Source organism: Mus musculus, chromosome 7 (assembly GCF_000001635.26).
Source record: "Mus musculus strain C57BL/6J chromosome 7, GRCm38.p6 C57BL/6J".
In the NCBI taxonomy this organism is placed as follows: Eukaryota; Metazoa; Chordata; class Mammalia; order Rodentia; family Muridae; genus Mus; species Mus musculus.
Genome location: NC_000073.6, coordinates 89,738,882 through 89,766,399, shown reverse-complemented (window position 1 = coordinate 89,766,399; position 27,518 = coordinate 89,738,882). Strand labels below are relative to the sequence as shown.

The 27,518-nt window shown below is 42.6% G+C and overlaps 1 protein-coding gene and 1 pseudogene across 6 annotated transcripts in view; one reads left to right on the top strand and one right to left on the bottom strand.

Annotated features, from left to right (window-relative positions):
• Me3 (malic enzyme 3, NADP(+)-dependent, mitochondrial) overlaps positions 1-27,518 on the bottom strand; it is a 222,076-nt gene that overhangs the window by 87,960 nt on the left and 106,598 nt on the right. For all 6 annotated transcript variants that reach the window (XR_003946371.1, XM_006507189.4, XM_017321926.2 and 3 more), the window contains one exon: positions 26,444-26,593. Coding sequence is in view for 5 of the 6 variants with exons in the window: in XM_006507189.4 (XP_006507252.1) it covers positions 26,444-26,593 (150 nt within the window). In the remaining variant the exon portion in view is untranslated. The remainder of the gene's footprint in view (positions 1-26,443; positions 26,594-27,518) is intronic.
• On the top strand, positions 4,313-4,937 carry Gm15744 (annotated as a pseudogene).

The following is a 27,518-nucleotide window of genomic DNA, read 5'->3' as shown; positions in this document are numbered from 1 at the left end:
CCTCTATGGTTCTATCAGAAATGATCAGAAACAGAAGATTGCACATACCTTCCATCTATTCATCCCTCCTTCCTATGGGGGCAGATGCTGATACTTACCCATTGGCAAACAAATATGGCTGCCCTCTTTTGGAATTCTAGGATCGATTTATAGAAACAGTGCTAAGTGGCAAATAGAAAGCTATAAATCTTAGGTCTTGTCTTAGTTCTCTACTTTTACTATTTGTTCAGCTTTGAGAGGGGTCACTTACCCTCTTTTCTATTTTCTTGTCTTTACCATGTGGTGGAATTAAATGGATGAATATAGTTTCTAAGAGAGTAAGGTTTTGTCTGTTCCACTCACTGAAATGAATACCTCAAGTGTTTACATAGAAGGTTTAGTAAATAATTATTGAAATAATTTATAAATTAAACGAGCCTAAAGAAACAAACGTATAGGCCTGCTATGTCTACTAACACAATAATGTGAAAGTGTGAATGTGCATATGTGATATATATACATATATAATGTTTAAAATTCATAGATAGTATCTGGCTCTGTCCAATGGAGGGGAGAAACCATTTTAGAGTAAGAGGTGGGAGTCTGTGGTCTGGGCTGTTGTCCTGAAGCCATGTTGTTTGTGAGCCAGCTATTTCTGGGAGCCATATCAGTTCAGGCAGCCTACACTGCTACCTCTGAGGGCCATATTTGGATCTACGGTCTTACTGCAGCGAAGGTCTGTGTTGATGTCTGTGGCCTGTGTTGCCACCTTGCCACGGAAGGCCATGTGAGTGTCCATAGATCATTTTACTTGGTGGGATTCATATCTGAGTGGCCTGTGCTGTCCCCTGAGGCCATGTTGATGTCCATGGATCAAGATGCTTCCAAGGGCCTTCCTTGTCTGGGTCCATGGTCCTATTGTGTGGCTTCAGGCCAACAGGAGTTGTGTTCAGGGTCTTTGCTGTAGCCAGAAACCTTGTGGAGGCCCATGATCCTTGGTCCTGCTGACTGTGAAGAACAAGGAGGCTACTTTGATTTTGATCTGCAGACACATGGTTGAGGAGGGACAGGGAAAGCTTCTGTGACAGCCCCTACCCTCTGCCCCACTCAACCTCCAGAGTTACAGACTAGAAGGCAGCCACCAAAGAGAACTCTTAAGGAGTGTGATAGTATGCTGAGGGTCAGCTCTCTACAATTGATGCCTTCTAGTAGGGGTGCAGGAGGGGAAGAACTCAGCACTATTTAAGGGGTAGGCCACTGAGAGTTGGACCATGCACCAGTGAGTGTATAAATAACACAAACTGGACTTTAAAAATGTATATATATTCTTACTTTTACTTTTACTTTTTTGGGGGGGCAACAAGGTCAGAAGGGTTGGGGGTGGACACAGAAGTTGAGAAATGAGTGTAAGTGGGGTGCATGATATGAAAATCCCAAAGAATCAATAAAAATGTTATATTAGAAAAGAGCAATCATGTCTTTACATGAAATAAATCTGACTTGCACCACTGGTAATCGGAACATCACTGACTCTCTTAGCCTTGGCTTGAGCTGATTGATTTATAGATCTGTGATCCTGTCACTGTATGGTCTGCAGGGGTGTGAAGCCTCAGAAATGCAGAGTTCAAGGGACTTGTAAGAGCTAATCAATTCCAATCAATCTGTTAATAGGCAGGGTCCCATCTATTGCTTGCTTCCTGAAGAGATCTGAGTCTCCTATTAGCCCCTTAGGAGGCTAATTCCACACCCTCTCTTAGATTCCCCACAAGGAAGTTGTTTGACAGTGTCTGGAATGGGCTGCAGGGGCACATAGGTGAGGTTTATGTTGGCTGAAGGTAGATTTTAAAATGGAAGACTGTTAAATATTGTGATCCCAATTCAGTGTGGGAGCAGAGGGCCCATGAAGTACTTATAGTATTCTTGCCATGTGCCTGGAAAGCTTTCTGTGCAGGCGTGAAGACCCCTGGGCTTTCTTCCTGAGGCTGTATAACCAAGCATCTTAACTTGACACTGTAATTCATAGCTCTACCCTACCAGGTCTCATTGTAAGGGAAAGCAGCCTGAAATGCATAAACTTGGACTCCTGTAGATACTTGTTCTAGGAATGTGTTTGTTTTGCTGTTGTTAGAGACAGAGGGAGTTGACCATATCTTTAAGAACACACATGATTCAGAAACACTGCATTTTAGCAATCTAGGATTAATGTGAGTTTAAAAACGAATGCAAAGAGAGGCCTTGGGAAAGTACTAATACAGGCTTTTGTATTGCAACTTACTAGCACAGTCTTCCAGCAAGCCTCCCACTACTTTTTAGTCTCTGCACTTGGCAGCATAATATATTCAGACTTCTCAGGGCTGTTGTGGGATTCAAAGATAATGAAGGCAACACAACATCACAGTACTGGCCAGTCTGTAAAAATAAGTGAGTTCTGTGGCATTAGTATGGTTTGGAAGGGGAACTGATATGGACACAGTCTCTGGAGCCTGGAGTGAACCACCACTCTCCTAGACACTTGATGGCTTAGCCTTTTCAGGTTTGCTCAACTGCTTCATTTTCTTCCTCCTGACAACAGGAGCAATATAGCTTTACACACAATGGTGATTGGTTTTAATTGTCAACTTGACACAATGTAGGATTACCTAGAAGGGAGTCACAATGAGGAATTGTCTTAAGTTGGCCCATGAGGGATTTTCTTAAATGAGTTAATTGAGCTGGAAAGACCCATCCTGAATGGGGCTGGGACCTGGGCTAAATGAAAAGGAGGCATGCTAAGTACCAGCATGCATCCATCTTTGCTCTGGATGCAGTCAGTATGACTAACTGCTTCAGGCTCCTGCCCTGCAATGCGAGACTACAACCGTGAGCTGTGGTCTTTCTCTCTTAAGTTGTTTTTGGCATTGTATTTTGTCATGGCAACATGAAAGGAAATGAAGACACATACCATGCATGCTATAGTTAGCTTCATCTGTCAACTTAACACAAACCCAGGGTCATCTGGGAAAAGAGAAACTCAAACTGAAGAATTACCTCGGTCAGACTGGCCTTTGGCCGTGGCCCCTCCGTGGCATTAGAGTGACCAGTCCACACATGGTGTGCCATCCCTAGGGAGATAGGCTTGGGCTGCATCAGAAAGCTGGACGAGCAAGGCAGTAAACAGCATTCCTCCACGACCTCTGCTTCTGTTCCTGCCTCAGCCTCTCTTGAGGAGCTGTGACTGTAAGACCTGAAGTTAACTGTAAGCCCCACTTGCCCAAGGACCAGGTCAGGTCTTGCAATGCCGAGAGTTACAGTTCTTGGAAAATAACAAAGCCTCATGGGAAAATATGGTGGCTATATGGGTTTGTCCTTATAAGCCCCTGTATAACACATCTTGAGATCACTTAGCTGGGAAATCCAGGGAGTGGTCGTGATCAAAGCCCATCCTCTTAGGCATTTAATTAAAAGCTTGCTTCAAATATGGCTCAAATGGTGGAATTATTTTGTTTTGTTTTGTTTTTCTTTTCTTTCTGCAAATCTCAGGATTAACATGACCTGGAAATGTAAGCTGAAACAAACCATTTCCTCTCCGAGTTGCTTTTGTTCACACTTCTATCACAGCATGTATGATAAGACAAATTATGGTGTTCCATAGGAAATACTGTGGGATCCAAATGAGTGAAGTGCTTAGGAGAGGGCCTGGGGCACTGGATGCTCTGTAGAAAGAGGGAAGAGCTACTGCCACCTGTCAGGGGGAATCCAAGCATCCCTTCAAGAAGGGGGATTATTTTCAACTGGAGAACAGGGGCCTTAGATTTGACTAGGCGAGAAGAGGATATTTATTTTATATAATAAGAAGTCCAGAGGTCTATCCCTCCGGGATTTATTTGGTTGCTGTAGGCTGTCCATGTTTTTTACTGTGCCACCCCTGGCATTACATTCTTGATGGTGAGGTTGCATTCGTCAGGGCTGTGAAACAATTGTTGTTCATCTGTCGTTCAGATGTCCAAGACAGTTCTGGGAATGTCTAGAAATGTCTAGAGACTCTTCTGAAGTTAAAATAAAAATCCACCCCCAAATCCTCTGGCAGATCACTTACATGTTTTTGGACCAGAATTGGGTCAGTATCTATATCTAAGTTCAATCACTGGCAAGGAGCCGGACTAGACTATTATGATAACCTGAGAATAATTAAGAACCATTGCTTGGTTCTGGAAGAGCCAAGGCACCTTTAATGCTTTCAACAATTTGAAGGATGAAAGACAAATGGGAAACTTGGTGATATTAAGAAGGAAGATGAGTTTAGAAACCGGACCGTGAAGCTTCGTTCTTCCTCTTTCCAGCCAGTTGCCGAGCAATGAACATCTCTCTGGACAACTGGCACAAGCGCCGCAAGACCGCGGGTAAGAGAAACCACTACCACAAGAAGCGGAAGTATGAGCTGGGACGGCCCGCTGCTAACACTAAGATTGGCCCTCGCCGCACATACACAGTCCGAGTTTGAGGAGATAAGAAGTACCGTGCCCTGAGATTGGATGTGGGGAACTTTTCCTGGGACTCTGAGTGTTGTACTCACAAAACAAGGATCATTGATGTTGTCTACAATGCATCCAACAATGAGCTTGTCTGCACCAAGACCCTGGTGAAGAACTGCATTGTGCTTATTGACATCACACGGTACCGAGAGTGGTACGAGTCCCACTATGCACTGCCCCTGAGCCGCAAGAAGGGGGCCAAGCTGACTCCTGAGGAGGAAGAGATTTTAAACTAAAAACGATCAAAGATAATTCAAAAGAAAATACGACAAAAGGAAAAAGAATGCCCAAATCAGCAGGCTCCTGGAGGAACAGTTCCAGCAGGGCGAGCTTCTTGCCTGTATTGCCTCAAGACCAAGCCAGTGTGGCAGAGCAGACGGCTGTGTGCTTGAAGGCAAGGGGCTGGAGTTCTATCTGCGGAAGATTAAAGCCCAGAAAGGCAAATGAGCCTCATTCATAGTGTAATAATGGTGTTTGCTGTTCTATATGGAAGGAGGAGGAGGAGGAGGAGGAGGAGGAGGAGGAGGAGGAGGAGGAGGAGGAGGAGGAGGAGGAGGAGGAGGAGGAGGTAGCCAGCAAAGCCCTTCATGCTCAGCTTGTTCTGGTCACACGCGTTGCATGTACAGATTTACCTCCTTGAAACTCATCCATTAAATCTTTGTATGCCCTGACCTATGCTGGACCATCGCCCCAAAGTACACCAAGATCCTTTCTAGGCTTAGCTCTAGAAACAATAGCACACAGACTTCCTTACCATTGTGAACGATCTCAATACTAGTGTCTAGTAAAGTAGATAATCCGAACCATACATCATTTATTGGTTTATATGGCCTTAGGGTCATTCTTAGTTGGGCTGTAAGATCTTTAAGAACACAGACCAGGAGTCGTCCATGAACAGACACCCGTGTTTCATTTGGAACTTCATGTGTTTATGGTGACTGACCATAGAGATGATGGTTAGTCAATGATTGTTGAATTCCACCAGGAGAATCAATCTCTCTCTCTCTCTCTCTCTCTCTCTCTCTCTCTCTCTCTTTTACTCTCCTCCCTTAATTTCTCTTTTCTTCTCTTCTCCTTTCCTCCTTCCTCTCTCCCTTTCTCACCTCTCCCTGGGCTTTTTGGGAGGTTTCGACCCCAGCATTTCCTTTTACCCTTCTAGTTTAGCAATTTTTCCCCCTTTGCTCTTCTTCAGGACCCTTCTGCACAGGGCTGGTGATACCGCATCTGGGCCTACTCCAGTTTGTTTCTCTGTTACTGTGATAAACACCATGACCAAAAGCAACCTAGGAGGAGTTGTGCTGCCCAGTTTTATGTCAGTTTGTCACCAGCTAGAGTCATTTGGGAAGAGGTAATGTCATTTGAGAAAATACTCCTACTAGAAGGGCCTCTGGGCAAGACGATTGATGTGGAGGGTCCAGATCACTGTGGTGCCACAGTGGACCACTCCTGAGCTGGTGGTCCTGTGTGCTATAAGAAATCAGGCTGACCATGCTAGCAGGAATAAGCAAGAAAGCAATATTTCTCTACAGCTTCTTTTTCAGGGCCTGCCTTCAGGTTCCTGCCCTGACTTCCCTCAGTGATGGAGTATGACTTGAGAATTATAAGATTAAATAAATTTTTTTCATTCCCAAATTGCTTTTGGCCAGTTTCTTTTAAGTTTTATTGCATTATGATGAGAAAAGATATGTAATTTCAATTTATCTGAATTTGTTAACATTTAAAAACATATTTTGAGTAAATAGACTTACATCACATTCTTCTTTCACTTTTGTACCCCAACTCTTCCCAAAGACCCCCCTTCAAAACCTGCAATACCTTTTGTTTTTATCATATTCTTTAAAATCTATAAAATATTGTAACAATAAAAACTAGTATTATGAAAGTTGTTTGATATAAATGTTTGTCTGCAGCAATACCAAAAATACATACATTTTTCTCAATATAAATTTCAAATATCTCAAAATATATTAACTGTATGGTATTTTAAAATAATATACCACTATTAGTTTTTTTAATGAACATAAATAGATAAAGTCTTTTTGTTTGTTTTGTTTTTAGTAGAGCTTAAAATCTTGGCTCTTATTGGAGTGCAAACACAAAATAAGAACAGTTTTTTTGACATTGGAGTTTATTGTAATAAGGCTGTATTTGAATGTCCCTCATATCACCAAAGGATTTTACCTTCATAGTAGATAAACTAAGAGTTGACAGTTCTACTGCGCCAAGGAATGAATTGTAAGCATGATTTTTGGATACAGATTTCCTGCTACAGTCAAAGCTATTTGACTTGAGTGACTGTCGTCATTCTCAGCCACGGGGAATAGGTTACATTCATTTAAGAAATGGTGTGTGTATTAAGATGGTCTGCCCATGAAGTCTTTCATCAACTGTTTCAATGAACAATGGCTATGCTTGGAGGGTGGCACAGATGTTAGGTGAGGGTAAGATTCTGGTTTATTGGCTGTGATGATTTTGAAAAACATTCATCTCAGAATAAGAGTAACCCTTCCGGTCTGAGCAGCACCGGGGTAGCTAGGGTGCACAGTCGTCTGACTACCGTCAGCTACCCACAACACCCGCCAAGCGATCTTAAGACTTCTGGTGAGTGGAACACAGCATCTGCTCCAATCCAATCACACAGGACTTGAGACTGCATTAGCCAGGGAAGCAAAAACCCGGTCTGAGTAGGGGCACAAGCCCCTTCCAGTCCGAGCAGCACCGGGGTAGCTAGGGCGCACAGTCGGCTGACTACCCCCAGATACCCACAACACCAGCCACGCGATCGTAAGAATTCTGAGGATTGGATCTGCCCGGCGCGGAGCGCTTTGCCTGAGCATCAGCAGCAGACATCTCGGTTCCTGGACCCCACCGAGTGTATCCTGCACAGACAGCTGGCCATTTTCCCGGCCAGAGGATAGGGATCTGCCCGGCATGGGAGCGCTTTGCCTGAGCATTGGCAGCAGACATCTTAGTTCCGGGACCCTGCCAAGTGTACCCTGCACAGACATCTTAGTTCCAGGACCCCGCCGAGTGTATCCTGCACAGCTCCAGAGAATATCAGATGGCAAAAGGCAAACATAAGAATCCTACTAACAGAAATCAAGACCACTCACCATCATTAGAACGCAGCACTCCCACACCACCTAGTCCTGGGCACCCCAACACAACCGAAAAGCTAGACCCGGATTTAAAAGCATATCTCATGATGATGGTAGAGGACATCAAGAAAAACTTTAATAACTCACTTAAAGAAATACAGGAGAACACTGCTAAAGAGTTACAAGTCCTTAAAGAAAAGCAGGAAAACACAACCAAACAGGTAGAAGTCCTTATAGAAAAACAGGAAAACACATCCAAACAAGTGATGGAAATGAACAAAACCATACTAGACCTAAAAAGGGAAGTAGACACAATAAAGAAAACCCAAAGTGAGGCAACGCTGGAGATAGAAACCCTAGGAAAGAAATCTGGAACCATAGACTCGAGCATCAGCAACAGAATACAAGAGATGGAAGAGAGAATCTCAGGTGCAGAAGATTCCATAGAGAACATCGGCACAACAATCAAAGATAATACAAAATGCAATTAAAAGATCCTAACTCAAAACATCCAGGAAATCCAGGACACACTGAGAAGACCAAACCTACAGATAATAGGAGTTGATGAGAATGAAGATTTTCAACTTAAAGGACCAGCAAATATCTTCAACAAAATTATAGAAGAAAACTTCCCAAACCTAAAGAATGACATGCCCATGAACATACAAGAAGCCTACAGAACTCCAAATAGACTGGACCAGAAAAGAAATTCCTCCCGACACATAATAATCAGAACAGCAAATGCACTAAATAAGGAGAGAATATTAAAAGCAGTAAGGGAGAAAGGTCAAGTAACATATAAAGGCAGACCTATCAGAATTACACCAGACTTTTCACCAGAGACTATGAAAGCCAGAAGAGCCTGGACAGATGTTATACAGACACTAAGAGAACATAAATGCCAGCCCAGGCTACTATACCCGGCGAAATTCTCAATTACCATAGATGGAGAAACCAAAGTATTCCACGACAAAACCAAATTCACACATTATCTTTCCACGAATCCAGCCCTTCAAAGGATAATAACAGAAAAGAAGCAATACAAGGACGGAAATCACGCCCTAGAACAAGCAAGAAAGTAATCCCTCAACAAACCAAAAGGAAGACAGCCACAAGAACAAAATGCCAACTCTAACAACAAAAATAAAAGGAAGCAACAATTACTTTTCCTCAATATCTCTTAATATCAATGGACTCAATTCCCAATAAAAAGACATAGACTAACAGACTGGCTACACAAACAGGACCCAACATTCTGCTGCTTACAGGAAACCCATCTCAGGGAAAAAGACAGACACTACCTCAGAGTGAAAGGCTGGAAAACAATTTTCCAAGCAAATGGTCTGAAGAAACAAGCTGGAGTAGCCATTCTAATATCGGATAAAATCGACTTCCAACCCAAAGTTATCAAAAAAGACAAGGAGGGACACTTCATACTCATCAAAGGTAAAATCCTCCAAGAGGAACTCTCAATTCTGAATATCTACGCTCCAAATGCAAGGGCAGCCACATTCATTAAAGACACTTTAGTAAAGCTCAAAGCACACATTGCACCTCACACAATAATAGTGGGAGACTTCAACACACCACTTTCATCAATGGACAGATCGTGGAAACAGAAACTAAACAGGGACACAGTGAAACTAACAGAAGTTATGAAACAAATGGACCTGACAGATATCTACAGAATATTTTATCCTAAAACAAAAGGATATACCTTCTTCTCAGCACCTCACGGGACCTTCTCCAAAATTGACCATATAATTGGTCATAAAACAGGCCTCAACAGATACAAAAATATTGAAATTGTCCCATGTATCCTATCAGACCACCATGGCCTAAGACTGATCTTCAATAACAACATAAATAATGGAAAGCCAACATTCACGTGGAAACTGAACAACACTCTTCTCAATGATACCTTGGTCAAGGAAGGAATAAAGAAAGAAATTAAAGACTTTTTAGAGTTTAATGAAAATGAAGCCACAACATACCCAAACCTATGGGACACAATGAAAGCATTTCTAAGAGGGAAACTCATAGCTCTGAGTGCCTCCAAGAAGAAACGGGAGAGAGCACATACTAGCAGCTTGACAACACATCTAAAAGCTCTAGAAAAAAGGAAGCAAATTCACCCAAGAGGAGTAGACGGCAGGAAATAATCAAACTCGGGGGTGAAATCAACCAAGTGGAAACAAGAAGAACTATTCAAAGAATTAACCAAACGAGGAGTTGGTTCTTTGAGAAAATCAACAAGATAGATAAACCCTTAGCTAGACTCACTAGAGGGCACAGGGACAACATCCTAATTAACAAAATCAGAAATGAAAAGGGAGACATAACAACAGATCCTGAAGAAATCCAAAACACCATAAGATCCTTCTACAAAAGACTATACTCAACAAAACTGGAAAACCTGGAAGAAATGGACAAATTTCTAGACAGATACCAGGTACCAAAGTTAAATCAGGATCAAGTTAACGATCTAAACAGTCCCATATCCCCTAAGGAAATAGAAGCAGTCATTAATAGTCTCCCAACCAAAAAAAGCTCAGGACCAGATGGGTTTAGTGCAGAGTTCTACCAGACCTTCAAAGAAGATCTAATCCCAGTTCTGTACAAACTATTCCACAAAATAGAAGTAGAGGGAACTATACCCAACTCATCCTATGAAGCCACAATTACTCTGATACCTAAACCACAGAAAGATCCAACAAAGATAGAGAACTTCACACCAATTTCCCTTATGAATATCGATGCAAAAATCCTCAATAAAATTCTCGCTAACCGAATCCAAGAACACATTAAAGCAATCATCCATCCTGACCAAGTAGGTTTTATTCCAGGGATGCAGGGATGGTTTAATATACGAAAATCCATCAATGTAATCCATTATATAAACAAACTCAAATACAAAAACCACATGATCATCTCGTTAGATGTGGAAAAAGCATTTGACAAGATCCAACACCCATTCATGATAAAAGTCTTGGAAAGATCAGGAATTCAAGGCCCATACCTAACCATGATAAAAGCAATCTACAGCAAACCAATAGCCAACATCAAAGTAAATGGTGAGAAGCTGGAAGCAATCCCACTAAAATCAGGGACTAGACAAGGCTGCCCACTTTCTCCCTACCTCTTCAACATAGTACTTGAAGTCCTAGCCAGAGAAATTCGACAACAAAAGGAGATCAAGGGGATACAAATTGGAAAAGATGAAGTCAAAATATCACTTTTTGCAGATGATATGATAGTATATATAAGTGACCCTAAAAATTCCATCAGAGAACTCCTAAACCTGATAAACAGCTTCGGTGAAGTAGCTGGATACAAAATTAACTCAAACAAGTCAATGGCCTTTCTCTACACAAAGAATAAACAGGCTGAGAAAGAAATTAGGGAAACAACACCCTTCTCAATAGTCACAAATAGTATAAAATATTTTAACTCTAACTGAGGAAGTGAAAGATCTGTATGATAAAAACTTCAAGTCCCTGAAGAAAGAAATTAAAGAAGATCTCAGAAGATGGAAAGATCTCCCATGCTCATGGATTGGCAGGATCAACATTGTAAAAATGGCTCTCTTGCCAAAAGCAATCTACAGATTCAATGCAATCCCCATCAAAATTCCAACTCAATTCTTCAACGAATTAGAAGGAACAATTTGCAAATTCATCTGGAATAACAAAAAACCTAGGATAGCAAAACCTCTTCTCAAGGATAAAAGAACCTCTGGTGGAATCACCATGCCTGACCTAAAGCTTTACTACAGAGCTATTGTGATAAAAACTGCATGGTACTGGTATAGAAACAGACAAGTAGACCAATGGAATAGAATTGAAGACCCAGAAATGAACCCACACACCTATGGTCACATGATCTTCGACAAGGGAGCTAAAACCATCCAGTGGAAAAAAGACAGCATTTTCAACAATTGGTGCTGGCACAACTGGTTGTTATCATGTAGAAGAATGCGAATCGATCCATACTTATCTCCTTGTACTAAGGTCAAATCTAAGTGGATCAAGGAACTTCACATAAAACCAGAGACACTGAAACTTATAGAGGAGAAAGTGGGGAAAAGCCTCGAAGATATGGGCACAGGGGAAAAATTCCTGAACAGAACAGCAATGGCATATGCTGTAAGATCGAGAATTGACAAATGGGACCTAATGAAACTCCAAAGTTTCTGCAAGGCAAAAGACACCGTCAATAAGACAAAAAGACCACCAACAGATTGGGAAAGGATCTTTACCTATCCTAAATCAGATAGGGGACTAATATCCAACATATATAAAGAACTCAAGAAGGTGGACTTCAGAAAATCGAACAACCCCTTTAAAAAATGGGGCTCAGAACTGAACAAAGAATTCTCACCAGAGGAATACCGAATGGCAGAGAAGCACCCGAAAAAATGTTCAACATCCTTAATCATCAAGGAAATGCAAATCAAAACAACCCTGAGATTCCACCTCACACCAGTCAGAATGGCTAAGATCAAAAATTCAGGTGACAGCAGATGCTGGCGTGGATGTGGAGAAAGAGGAACACTCCTCCATTGTTGGTGGGATTGCAGGCCTGTACAACCACTCTGGAAATCAGTCTGGCGGTTCCTCAGAAAATTGGACATAGTACTACCGGAGGATCCAGCAATACCTCTCCTGGGCATATATCCAGAAGATGCCCCAACTGGTAAAAAGGACACATGCTCCACTATGTTCATAGCAGCCTTATTTATAATAGCCAGAAGCTGGAAAGAACCCAGATGCCCCTCAACAGAGGAATGGATACAGAAAATGTGGTACATCTACACAATGGAGTACTACTCAGCTATTAAAAAGAATGAATTTATGAAATTCCTAGCCAAATGGATGGACCTGGAGGGCATCATCCTGAGTGAGGTAACACATTCACAAAGGAACTCACACAATATGTACTCACTGATAAGTGGATATTAGCCCCAAACCTAGGATTCCCAAGATATAAGGTACAATTTGCTAAACACATGAAACTCAAGAAGAATGAAGACTGAAGTGTGGACACTATGCCCCTCCTTAGAATTGGGAACAAAACACCCATGGAAGGAGTTACAGAGACAAAGTTTGGAGCTGAGATGAAAGGATGGACCATGTAGAGACTGCCATATCCAGGGATCCACCCCATAATCAGCATCCAAACGCTGACACCATTGCATACCCTAGCAAGATTTTATCGAAAGGACCTAGATGTAGCTATCTCTTGTGAGACTATGCTGGGGCCTAGCAAACACAGAAGTGGATGCTCACAGTCAGCAAAGGGATGGATCACAGTGCTCCCAATGGAGGAGCTAGAGAAAGAACCCAAGGAGCTAAAGGGATCTGCAACCCTATAGGTGGAACAACATTATGAACTAACCAGTACCCCAGAGCTCTTGACTCTAGCTGCATATGTATCAAAAGATGACCTAGTCGGCCATCACTGGAAAGAGAGGCCCATTGGACACGCAAACTTTGTATGCCCCAGTACAGGGGAACGCCAGGGCCAAAAAGGGGGAGTGGGTGGGTAGGGGAGTGGGGGTGGGTGGGTATGGGGGACTTTTGGTATAGCATTGGAAATGTAAATGAGCTAAATACCTAATAAAAAATGGAAAAAAAAAAGAAATTAGGGAAACAACACCCTTCTCAATAGTCACAAATAATATAAAATATCTTCACTCTAACTAAGGAAGTGAAAGATCTGTATGATAAAAACTTCAAGTCCCTGAAGAAAGAAATTAAAGAAGATCTCAGAAGATGGAAAGATCTCCCATGCTCATGGATTGGCAGGATCAACATTGTAAAAATGGCTATCTTGCCAAAAGCAATCTACAGATTCAATGCAATCCCCATCAAAATTCCAACTCAATTCTTCAACGAATTAGAAAGAGCATTCTGCAAATTCATCTGGAATAATAAAAAACCTAGGATAGCAAAAGCTCTTCTCAAGGATAAAAAGTACCTCTGGTGGAATCACCATGCCTGACCTAAAGTTTTACTACAGAGCTATTGTGATAAAAACTGCATGGTATTGGTATAGTGACAGACAAGTAGACCAATGGAATAGAATTGAAGACCCAGAAATGAACCCACACACCTATGGTCACTTGATCTTCGACAAGGGAGCTAAAACCATCCAGTGGAAAAAAGACAGCATTTTCAACAAATGGTGCTGGCACAACTGGTTGTTATCATGTAGAAGAATGCGAATCGACCCATTCCTCTCTCCTTGTACTAAGGTCAAATCTAAGTGGATCAAGGAACTCCATATAAAACCAGAGACACTGAAACTTATAGAGGAGAAAGTGGGGAAAAGTCTCGAAGATATGGGCACAGGGAAAAAATTCCTTAATAGAACAGCAATGGCTTGTGCTTTAAGATCGAGGATTGACAAATGGGACCTCATGAAACTGCAAAGCTTCTGCAAGGCAAAAGACACCGTCAGTAAGACAAAAAGACCACCAACAGATTGGGAAAGGATCTTTACCTATCTTAAATCAGATAGGGGACTAATATCCAATATATATAAAGAACTCAAGAGGGTGGACTCCAGAAAATCAAATAGCCCCCTTAAAAGATGGGGCTCAGAGCTGAACAAAGAATTCTCACCAGAGGAATACCGAGAGGCTGAGAAACACCTGAAAAAATGCTCAACATCCTTAATCATCAGAGAAATGCAAATCAAAACAACCCTGAGATTCCATCTCATACCAGTCAGAATGGCTAAGATCAAAAATTCAGGTGACAGCAGATGCTGGCGTGGATGTGGAGAAAGAGGAACACTCCTCCATTGTTGGTGGGATTGCAAGCTTGTACAACCACTCTGGAAATCAGTCTGGCGGTTCCTCCGAAAATTGGACATAGTACTACTGGAGGATCCCGCAATACCTCTCCTGGGCATATATCCAGAAGATGCCCCAACTGGTAAGAAGGACACATGCTCCACTATGTTCATTTATAATAGCCAGAAGCTGGAAAGAACCCAGATGCCCCTCAACAGAGGAATGGATACAAAACATGTGGTACATTTACACAATGGAGTACTACTCAGCTATTAAAAAGAATGAATTCACGAAATTCCTAGGCAAATGGTTGGACCTGGAGGGCATCATCCTGAGTGAGGTAACCCAATCACAAAAGAACTCAAATGAAATGTACTCACTGATAAGTGGATATTAACCCAGAAACTTAGTATAGCGAGATATAAGGTACAATATGTAAAACATATGAAACTGAAGAAGAACGAAGACCAAAGTGTGGACACTTTGCTCATTCTTAGAATTGGAAACAGTCACCCATGGAAGGAGTTACAGAGACAAAGTTTGGAGCTGAGACAAAAGTATGGTCCATCTAGAGACTGCCATATCCAGGGATCCATCTCATAATTAGCCTCCAAGTGATGACACCATTGCATACACTAGCAAGCCTTTGTTGCAAGGATGGTGATATAGCTGTCCCTTGTGAGACTAGGCCGGGGCCTAGCAAACACTGAAGTGGATGCTCACAGTCAACTATTGGATGGATCACAGGACTCCCAATGGAGGAGCTAGAGAAAGTATCCAAGGAGCTAAAGAGATCTGCAACCCTATCGGAGGAACAACATTATGAACTAATTAGTACCCCAGAGCTCTTGACTCTAGCTGCATATGTAATAAAAGATGACCTAGTCGGCCATCACTGGAAAGAGAGGCCCATTGGTTAGGCAAACGTTATATGCCCCAGTACAGGGGAATGCCAGGGCCAAAAAACGGGAATGGGTGGGTAGGGGAGTGGGGGGGGGGCTTTTGGGATAGCATTGGAAATGTAATTGAAGAAAATACGTAATAAAAAAAAAAAAAGAAAAAAAAACCCAAACCAAAACAGAATAAGAGTAACTTATAAAGTCCTCTTCTTCAAAATTGATACAATAATTATAAATATCAAGCAAAGCCTTCAGTCTCACTCTTTGCTGTTCTCTTTTTCTTTAATTTTTTAATTAGGTATTTTCTTCATTTACATTTCCAATGCTATCCCAAAAGTCCTCCATACCCTCTCTCTCCCATTCCCCTACCCACCCACTCCCACTTCTTGGCCCAGGCATTCCCCTGTACTGAGGCATATAAAGTTTGCAAGACCAATGGGCCTCTCTTTCCACTTTGCTGTTCTCTTACAAGCCACCTCCCAAATTAATTGTCTACATTTCTTTTGGTTGTGAAAACCATAGTATAATGTAAAAATATGAAATAAACAATCCTACTAATAGAGAGGTTGAAATAGGAGAAGCATGACTTCAAGACCAGTATGTGGCACACAGCAAGACCCTGTCATGTACCAACATGCAGAAAGTGTATAGGGATTGTACAATATTGGACCTATTTCTCCCATTAGCTTTTGGTCAATTTTTAAAATTATAGCAATAGAAAGCAAAGTAAGACAGGGAGAAATGGTTTATTTTACAGTCCCCCACTGAAGGAAGACAGGGCAGGAACTCAAGTAAGGGCCAAAGTAGAAACCATGGAGAAAAGCTGCTTCCTGGGTTGTTTCTAGTCTCTTGTTCAGCTACTTTTCTCATAGAGTTAGGCTCACCTGCTTAGCAATGGTACCGCCGGTAGTGGATGGGGTCTCCAACATCAGTTAGCAATCGAGAAAATGACCTGCAGATATTCCACATGCCAATTCGATTGAGGCAATCCTTTTTGTTTTTGTTTGTTTGTTTTTGGTTTTTCGAGACAGGGTTTCTCTGTGTAGCCCTGGCTGTCCTGGAACTCACTCTGTAGACCAGGCTGGCCTTGAACTCAGAAATCAGCTTGCCTCTGCCTCACGAGTGCTGGGATTAAAGGCACGCACCACCAATGCCCAGCTGATTGAGGCAATTCTTAACTGAGGTTCCAATGTGTTAAGCTGGCAACCAAGGTTAGTCATCGCAGGTCTTGAGTGTTGTTTTTGTCTCTAGAACGTTAGACTTGTTCTTCTTGATCCTCTCCTCCACTTCCAACATTGCCTACCCTTCCTAACTTCTGATCCTTATTGGCTTAAGAAATGATAGCCTAAGAATCTCTAAGAAACACAATCAGAAAGTTTTCAATGCTCCTGAGCAAGATGTGGGGATTTCCACAGATCTGCATAGGTATAATAATAATAGTAATTAATAATAATAACAACAACAATAAAAGTAATAGCAGCTTTGGGGTGGGCTCAGTGAGGGGGCCTCTTTATGGCAAAGCAACTTTTGCTTTTTTTTTAAAGCATTATGCCAGTAATTGGCTAGTCCTCCTCTATCCTAGAAAGTTCTAGAGAGTTTGTACTCCTTGAAACTCCTTTTGGACTAAACTTAATGTGAGTCAAAACAGCCTCTCACACATTTTACATGTCAGTGGCAGATCAAGGTCACTCAAAGAATGGTCTGCTCAACTCTTATTGAATGTACGTATTTCCTGGTGTGACAGAGGAAATTCTCCCCACAATGACTCTTTGATCACCATGGCTAAGATTGCCAGAGACAAAGGAGGAAAAGGACAGAGCCAGTAAAACAGAAACAAAATCAGTTTGTTTAAATGGTCAGGGAAATTTGCCTTTGGTTAAAGGAAGTCAAACTCAGAATACCCCGTTTTACTTAATAAAGGTCATCTGTCTCCATCTTAAGTAAAGAGAAAATGATCTTTGTGTATACATGGGACTGTTCAATGATGCCCACCTCCTTCCCAGCCTCCTCCACTCAAACTCACGTGTGGCTAAGAAGTGCCTTTCATCCTGTCCACAGAGCAAGCTGCTCCTTTGGAGATGAAAGCCCTAGGCAGGTCACAGGCAAGTAAGCATGCATTCACCATTAACAATGTAAATCCTGAAATATCTAAAAAGAGTAAGACAGTTCTCTCCATAATTGAAAGCCATGTAATTTAGACACTTGGTAAATGTCCTCTGCCCCTCCAAATGGTTTCAGCAACGTGGGCTTGAAGAACTATTTAATGCACACCTTGTGGCTTTTGTGTTATATATATTACTCGCAGCAGAGGTCCACTAAAGTTTCCTCTGGAGAAAGAGGCTGCATTGTACATTTGTGAACAGGAACTAGTGTGGAAACTGTCATCCACTCAGGCAGCACAATAGCCGAATAATATCCTTTTAGGGGCGTTTCTTGTCTTATATCCATTCCAGCAGGGATATCCACGGCACAGTATCAAACTATTCTTAACAATCCTGACTGCCCAGCTGGTCTGTCTGGAAAAGTGCCCACTTGTGAATCAGAGCAAAACCGACACATCTGCATATAAGCCCGCGAGCCTTTTCTTGTCAGAAAATGAAAAGAATGTGTTTTTCTCTACCTTTTCATTTTTATCTTAAATACCAGAAACTGTAGTGGTAATTTTATAGTTCTGCTGTGCAAATTGGAGATTGACAGGGTCAGAATTAACACTTGAAATTCTTTATTGTGTAGACGAAGAAATTCAGGTCCAAGAAGGTGGGAGTCTTAGATAAGGTCACACGGTTGGTGACAGGCACCGGGATCAGACTCACAGCCCTTCCTCCTAACGTGCAGTGGGGGGCCTGGAAGTACCTACTTCCACATCCTTCAAATGATCTCTATTCATTTTGTGGTAAGATCCCTTAGTCCAGTGGCAGCAACATCTCTGGACCTTGTTAGGTATGGACATTTTCTGGCTCCTTCCCAGACATGTGGAATGTGTGCCTGAGCAAGTCCTCCAGATAGTTTTCATGCGTGCTAGAGATGGAGACACCCCACTTTAATGTCAGCGCCAGCTAATCTAACAAGGGCATCGGATCTATGTGATTTGCTTTACAGTTGGGCTCTTCTGATTACTCGCAGCAGAGGTCCACTAAAGTTTCCTCTGGAGAAAGAGGCTGCATTGTACATCTGTGAACAGGAACTAGTGTGGGAACTGTCATCCACTCAGGCAGCACTAGGGGCCAGTCACTGTCATGCCATCTGCCCTGTTCTCTTTCCATGGACCCTTCACCCACTGTTCTATTCTGTGTTCCTTTATAGCTAGCATATTTCCTTGGCTTACCATAGTCCTACTCTAAAATCTGAACCAAACCGTCCTTTCTGTCTTCATTTACCTTCTAATCTATGATGCTCTTTCTATATAATTTTTCCACATCAGACTCCTGAAAAAAACATTCATTGGTCCAGCTCATCTTTGACCTGGGCCACATTAGCCATATGTTCTCAAATGACTCACCTTGAATATGATGTTTGCTACTGTACAATTGCTGACATCTGATGAGTGGGCATCTATAACTATACAAGGTGGGCAATTACATCGGGGGGGGGGTGTCAGAGAGCCAGTGTATCATGGGAGAGAAATGACCTCCTCTGGCCCAGCAACCCTGTGAGTGAGACCCAAGAGAACTTAGCTGTGGAGATCAACAGTTTCTTTTACTGAGGACTCAGTTGGAGATACATTCTGTTATATTGTGACCTTAAGCTCCAAGTATACTTCTAGGCTGGGATGGCTTGCAAAATTTGAGACACAGGCTATTGACTCTTTAAGAGTCATGGCAGCTCTAGCTGGAAGGGATCACCCAGCTGGGTGGTTTGCAGCTGTGATTCCTGTTAGAACTACTGGAGAGCTTTTGAAAACCTAAGAGCCTTTTTCTAACTCAGGGATTTTAATGAATGCTCCCCACATATTTTTAAATGCACTCCCAGGACTGAGAATTGCTGCCCAGATATACGCTTCTTAATTTCACAGGTGGGAAAAATTAATCTCAGCTATATAGTATAGACTATAGCTTACTTCAAGATCTCATTGCTAACTTGATTATAGAGTTTCATTAATTAGATCATACATTTTTAGAATTGGAAGATGTTATGTAGTAGCCATGTAGGCTAACCCTGTTACTTTTATCCAATACAGATGAGTAATTTGACTTGCTTTAGCCTGGAAGGGACCACAGGTAAAGAATCCAGACTTAAAGGCTCCTAACCCAAGACCAAAAGCCAGGAAGACTAAAGAAGAAGCCAAGGAGACTCAGGGGCAGATCCCATTTGTTCTGCAGGGAGTTATTCCAGCAGTGGAGCTGAAGTGGTTTGGCAGAGGAGGTTGGGTGGAATAGGGTATGGAACAGTCTTGGCCAAAGGAATTGGTACTTTAACACCCTGGGGATAGAGATGAGGTGGGTCTGACAGTGTTAATCCTTGTTTTCTGCCTGCCTTTTTCTGGTTGTGCTAGGTGTGTGTGTGTGTGTGTGTGTGTGTGTGTGTGTGTGTGTGTGAATCAAAACTGACAGTTGGGTTTAAATCCAGATTTTGATGTGCTCAAAAACTGTGTCCTGGGTATGGTGTTCTCCTCATTGGCTGGAATACATTTGCTATTGTTTTCCATACTGACTTTTTCCAGGATATTGGCACCTGATTTTTAAGTTTGGCTAGAAATGAGCTCCAGTGCACATGTAGGAGGCAGAAACATATGATTCGTGTCCCAGAGGTTTTCTTTGTGTGTGTGAGAGAATAAAAATATTCCAGTGCAAGAAAACGAGGCTCGTTAGACATATAGAGGAGGAAGCAGGAAACTTCAAGGTGAGTGAAACTTAGCCATAGCTTTTTATGGGGATTGGAATGAGGAAGGAGACACGAAAAATAATGCCTCTTTACATTAATGAGAAATTTTATTATCATAAAGCATTTGGCCCTCCTGACCAACAGGCCTCATGAGGGGCAGTTCTGTAATGCAGGCTTGGATGTGGGGGAGCTAGGTTCAGGGATGTCTGGTTATTATTATGGTGGGGTAGGGGTGCGCTGGCACTCCTGTGGACTCTGTCCCCCACTGCTCTGTCCACCTGGGGCATACTGCCCCCTTCACTGTGGCTGTGTGTGTGTGTGTCTCTCTTATGTGCAGGTCCATCATGGAAGGGAGTTTATAAGAAAGCAGGTGCTTATCTATCAGGCATCATGTTTACCAGGGCCACAAGAAGCTGGACTCACACTCAAGAAAAGCACAGGGAACAGAGTTAGCGGTAAGATTTTGGGCAGGCTAGTTCCAGTTTCCTTCTCAGCAAAATAGTAAGTGCCTTGTGGACGTTCCTAGGCTCGGGTCCAATCACAGACGTTGTAAGCATTCAGTAAATGACAGCTGTTAACATCCTCTACATATAAAATAGTGGCATGGGTACAGAAACATATCTGTTTGCGGAAAAAGATGGTGGCTTGATCCAGGGCCAAGGGATGTTATCTTTTTTCAAATCTAAATAAATCTTCGAGTATTTTTCACAGAGCATCTAACTAGCCTGTTTTTCATTTTTTTTTTAAACTCAGCAACCCCCCTCCCCACTCCCTGTAGATACTCACTAATGAATTACTTAAACAAAAGTACAGGCAATATAGGACCTGACCAAACAATGGAGAATAGCAGCATTTCAGAGGACTGAGGGACCCATGTGCGTGAGCAATTTCCCAGTCAGGATTGCCATCGCTGTGAAGAAACACCATGACTAAAGCAAGTTCCAGAAGAAGGGTCTTTATCCAGGTTGTGCTTCCACATCTAAGGAAGCCAGGACAGGAACTCAAGCAGGGCTGGTCCCTGGGGGCAGGAGCTGATGCAAAGGCTGGGTGATGGATGCTGCTTACTGGCTTGCTCTCCATGGCTTTCAAGCTTGTTTTATTATAGAATCTAGGACTATTGCCCAGGGATAGCATCACATACTATTGATGAGGGATTGCTCAGCCTTCTGTCATCAATCATCAGTTAAGTAAATGTCCAACAGACATGTTTACAGATGGGTCTCATAGAGGCATTTTCTCAATTGAGGCTCCCTTCCCTCTGATGACTCTAGTTTGGGTCAAGTTGACATAGACCTAGCCAGCACAGGCAGGGTGACTGAGTCAGATGACATATCCTAGGAATGGTGAGCCAGGGAGCTTCTAGCACCTTGTAAGGCCAAGCCCTTTCCATATGGAATCTTGAAATCTCCAGTCAGCATAAGCATCGCTCCTATTTCATACAGAAAAGGCCAAGTTGAGGGAGGGAACCTGAAATTCAAGGCCAAGATTGCCTAAGTTTAAAGTCTGAGCTCTTTCAACTTCCCATAGTCCAATTCTCTGATAGATTCCCCTTTGACCAAACTTTTCATCAGGTTCCTAGGTCTTTTCTGATAGGCCAGTCAGTGGTCTTCACTCTCTGTTCCTTGAGGACCCCACTCTGAGCAAGAATCCTGCCAAGTTTCTTTAGCAAAAGTTTTCTACCTTTGATACCCGATCACCTTGAAACTTTATTACCACCCCAACTCCTTGCTTATAATTTCTCTTTTTCATTGTTAGAATTGAGTCCAACGTTTTTCCTCAGAGCAAAAATCTGCACAGTGGTCTATATACCTATGACAATGTCCCCCCCCCCACATGCATGAAGTCTGTCTCACCATCTTAAACAAGGACCATGAATAACTTTTTCATTATCACCTCCACTCATGCACACAACTTGAGCAGAACATTGAGACTCAAAGTGCTATATCTGCAGTTGTGTGCGTGCCACCTAGAGTCTAACAGAATGAGGAAGGTGCAGACAGTTTTGGCAAAGGATAGGAAGCTTGGGAGAAGAGCACAGACTCTGGCTATCACACTGGCTTCCTCTTGACACCTGCCTTTTGGGTTGAAATCTGTCCTGGCATCTACCCAACTTTACCTTAGCTTTCACTTCTTCTTAGTAACTATTAGTGGGTGCCCCTGCCAGTCAGGTCTATGGAAACACAGGCAGAGGCTGTACCAGGAGAAAGGAATGAAGGGATGAGGAATAGTTACTCTGCTGTGGAGAACTACTCAAGACTCTTAGGTACCCTGAAATACTTTGGTATCTCCTTCCAGGCTCTGAGGTGATGTAGATACAAGGTGTGCAGGAGGCTCAATTTTAAGGGTTACAGCCTCAATTCTAGGGTTTGCTGGACCGAATTAGCTTTGGTAGGGGAGCAGGCACTTCTACAGAACACTTCTTTGTTAACAGCAACCTGGCAGGAAGGTTTATCATTTCAGAAACAGAGAGAGCCTGGCTCTTCTCCTCTTGGCCCTGGGGCCGTCCTTCCCTCAGATGTTAATCTATAAAGCCATCCTAGGCTGGTACTTCAGATGAGGCAGAACCCAGTCTCCTCTCCCTTGGGAGCAAGGCGGGTGTGAAATTAACACCTGGAAAGAGGCCAATGGAAACCTAGAGCAACAGCTCAGAATGCCACATGTCAAATCACTTAATTGGGTAGTCATCTGAAGAAAGGTTAGTGAAAAAAATGCACTCTACTGGTGTGGGGGACTAATCCAAGAAGACAGTTTGGTCTGCCTGAACCTGCCTCAGCCTCGGCTAGCTGCAGGCCAAGGGCCTGGCTAGATACTTCCTCTGGGGAGAGGCTCTGAAATGGCTTTTGGTAATCTTCACCTAGACCTTGGGCAGTCAATCATTCTTAGAATTGAAATAGTGCCCTGCCCTGAATGTCCATCACATGTACCCACTCCTGAATGCCCAACATGTGTGCCTAATCCTGAACTATGAGGTACTGTAGTGAGCATAGCAGGTTCCTGCTCACACTCAGTTCAGAGAACCTTGGTAGAGTCCTGGCTTTGCTGTGTGACTTTGAGTAACTTACTTCTCTGAGCCTCAAGTTCCTCAGCCTACAGAAGATAACAGTACCTACATCCTGAGGGTGAGATACTAATTGAATAGGATGTATAAAGATTTTTGGGATAGTATCTGGTCTTACAGTTTTGTTTTCCCCTACATTCCAGCTCATCTTTAGCTTTCTTGCTGGTGTTGTTGCCTATGTTTTTTCCATGCTGTGTCCCCAGCTGCAGAACCCTCTCTATGTTCACCTAGAGGTGACCTGGTTCTCTGGGTGGCAGTGGTTTCAGGATCCTGTTTCTGTACACCTTGAGCCCCATCTTGCTTCCTCTGCTCTGCCCACTGATGACTCCTGGGGCAGAAACAGCTGCCCTTTCAGTTCAACTGCCTTGATCATGTGACAAAGACTCCATTTTGGGGTGGACATCTTCATCAATTTTACTCAGACCTTCGAACCTACTGTTACCCCCATAAGGAGCTAGATGTCATGCATTCTAATGACAGCTGGTATCTAGACAAGTCAAGTAAAAAATTCCATACTTTTCCTTGGTAGAAGTAGACACCTACAGAAGTATTAGATAGGAACAAGTGCTACAAAGAAAATAAAACAACATGATGAGACCAGGACCAGAGTGTGACAGAGCCGAGCATGAGAAGTTAAGGAAGCAGCCATTGGGCACTTCCTGGGGAGTCTGCTGTATTCAATCTCACATCAGATCACACCGTTAAAAGACAAACTCCTCTTGATCCCTGTATCTTGCTGGGTTTCCAACAGCAACAGCAACAACAATGACAACAACAACAATGACAATGAAACAACTCTTCTAATGAGTAGTTTCTTTATTCCTTTTTCTCTCCCCATTCCTCAGTGAAACACTTATAAATTCCACAGAGCTGTTCTGTTAGGTTCCAAAGGAAACTCCAAAATCTGATGGTTAGACAAAGGCCAGCATTCTTCAGGTGCTATCAAATGGAGTCATTCCTCTTATCACTGGCAGAAGAGACAAATCCCTATCTGGGTGCTTATTAGCGTCACAAGTACCCGTTACACATTTCAGAGTCCACGCTAGCATCCTAACTCTTCTCAGTCCTTCTCACCTCCACTCTTGCCTGAAACTTCTCCAGCTCACTTCACTTCCTTCCCCAAGCTACTCATATCTCCTTATAACCCGGCTATTTCAGGGAAGCTTTCTCTCTTGCGCCGTTCTTTGTCTTGCTCCCGTATTCCCGTACTCTCCTCTGCTCTCCCTGTCTGCTCCTGCTTTTCTCAAGGCTAGGTCAAGTATGCTACTTTCTCTCTCTTCTCAGGACTCTTCCAGGTGCCTCTGGCTGTTTTCTCCCTCATAATCACCATAAAATCCTTCCTCTTATCCATACCATGGAGCAGTCCTGTCGTCAGTTCATAGAAGACCATCATCAGCCTTCCTCATGTCACCTCCTGAACACTGTCTGCTGATCTGGGAGGATCTTAGTGACTGGAGTGGTTCCAATTTCTGTGCACTCATAACCCTAATTAGTTTTCTGTTGATTCCATGGGACCCATATACCTCCCCACTTAGCTATTTTTTTTTATTTTCATTTCTTTATTCTTTAACAGTTTCATACATGGATATTCTGAATTTTTGCTCATTTCACCCCCATTACTCTCAGTTCTCTCTTAGTTTTCGAAACCCTACTAATATCTTTTTTTTTCACTCACTGAGTTTAATTAAAGTTGATTGTATGTTCATTAGTTGGGGTTATTTATTGAAATATGGACAACCTATCAGTGGCTACATCATTGAAGAAAATGGCACCCCCTCCACCAGCACCCATTACTTGCCCATTGTCCCCCAGTGAGGGTGGAGTCTGCTGAGCTCATTGCTCATGTATTACACAAGGTGATGTCCCAGTCTTGTGCCAGTAACTGCAGCGATAGTGAGTTCACAAATGGAATGCCCCTGTCACGTCCAGAAGATGCTATTCTGCAGTCCTCCTCCCCAACTTCTGGCTCTATTCTTTCCATTCTCTCCTCTGGAGGATTCCTGAGCTTTGAAGAACTTGCTAATACATCCCACATAGGCAATTTCTTAAAATTCCAATTCTTTACATTCATCTTTCACAGCTCAGCATAAATTAACCAAAACTGTCATAGATCCATGATTACATGTTCTGCATATAACAGATGATTCTAAAAGGAAAAGTGGATTGTAGGCAGGTGTGGTGGAGCACTCCTGTGATCTGAGAGGGTGGATGCAAGAAGAGTAAGAGATTCCAGATAGCTTTGCTACATAGTGAGTTTTCAAGCCAGCCCAGGTTACACCAGAACCTGTCTTTAGAAGCTAAGCCATGGGGGTTGGGAGCATGGCACATGCCTTACTCTTAGCATGTGGAAGGCAGAGGCAGGCAGCTCTCTGTGAGTTTGAGGCCAACCTGGTCTACACAGCAAGTGCCAGGATGCTAAAAACCTTGTCTTGAAAACTAAAATGAATGAATGAATGAATAAAAATAAATAAATTCTAAGCCATACAAATGAAAACAAAACAAGAAATTTGATTTATAACTACTCTATAAATCTAAATTACACATCTCTTTCAGTATACTTCACATTATTATTTGGCTTTCTATGGTGTTCTATTACATATAACTTATTTAGACACTTTATTGTTAATGCATAAACTATGTAGTTACAACAATCAGGCACCTTGCATTGAGATATATCAATATATATCAATATCTATATCTATCTCTATATATATATACAGCACTGAAATATATGTATATTTCAGTGCTAAATATGAAAGCAAAAACTCCCCTCAGTCCTTTACTTTTAGGAAAAAACTGAATAACATATTCCTTGTCTAATGAAATGGCAATATATATGGGATCTAAAGTTAATTCCAAATGGACATATACTGATTTAAAGGCTAACAAGAGAGTGTGTATTTGGTGTTCAGTGTTATTCATTGTCCTCAAATATCCCTGCAGTTCTATAGGAATTCTGGAGATCGGCAGAAAAAGGAAGAGGACGTGCAGAGATGACAGGTGGAGAATGTGAAACCGATGGGTACCATTTCTCAAGCCAACACTTCAAACATTTATCATTTGGGGGTGATGGAAATTCAATATCTTCTTGCTATTTACTCTCCCAGCTCATTTCTCTGTTGATGGTGTTATTTCACTGAGCAGGTGTAAAATCAAATGTCTCTTATTGGGCTGTTGACTCTAAGGTAGCCTCTAAAGGTGCCAAGATACAAGGACACTGGAGACAATGTTTCCCTCTATGGGCCAGCCCCTCCCTTACTCCCGTCATAGGTACTCACCGGGGTCGGCGGAAGGTGAGGCCGTAGTGCTGACAGGCCAGCCCCACAGTGGGTGTGTACACAATGGGCATGAACTTCTCCACGTCTGAGGTCAACACCCGGTAGAAGAGCTTCTCGTTGCGGTCTTGGAGAGTCATGAGAATGATGTACCTTGCAAAGGAAAGAAGAAGCCAGCTGATTCCAGGAACACCAACATGGCTGCTTATCAGACTCTGGAAAATGTCACTATGCTTAAGAATGAAGACCTTGCTCCAGGGAAGATTTACATTCAGGGGTAGCCATCAACTCAACCCACTCCCGGTAGAGGGCATTCCACTTTCCTAGCCATCTGTGTGCATTTCTCTCCAGTTTTACATTCGACTCCCCTCATCGACAGAACATTTACCAGCATAACACAGTCCTTATAGCTGGGGAACCTTAGACTTTCTCCCAATCACTTGCTGAAATGAGGATCTCTCGATAGTGTGTGACAGTCACTACTTGCTATGTACCTGGAGCTCTCAGGGATATGTGCACTCATCACTTCCTGACCATACAGCATCATTTTAGGCAAGCAAGTGAGGCCCACTGAGTGGGAAAGAATTGAGAAGGTGAGCATTACAGACTGTAGCTTTTATAATTTCATGTTTTAAGCAAACATTTCACTTTGAACTCTCATTCTTTTTGTTACACCCAACAGAAGAAGAGGTTCTGATTGAACGGTGTGCATGGGTTTATTAGTAGAATCTGTTGTGTAACCTCTGGTTTGCTCCTCAAGATGATGTAGCTAGACCTAGTATGAGTAGGGAGGAACAAAAGGGAGACAATTTCTGACCTGGTGATAAAATGGCCTTGGGATTGATGTGAGTAATATTCCTGGAATTTAGTGCTTTAGGGGTGGGGACACGAATGTGGGCAGGGGCATGCTTGTTAACTACTCAGAAGTTATGGAAGGCTTAGATGAGGCAGCAGGAGCTAGATAGAAAGTCATGTGCTTCTGACTCTACCCTTCATGGCTGCTGGGGTCTGGTACTCATCAGACAAACCATTCACATACCTATCTCAGTCAAGAAGGGATGGCTAATTGTACACCACA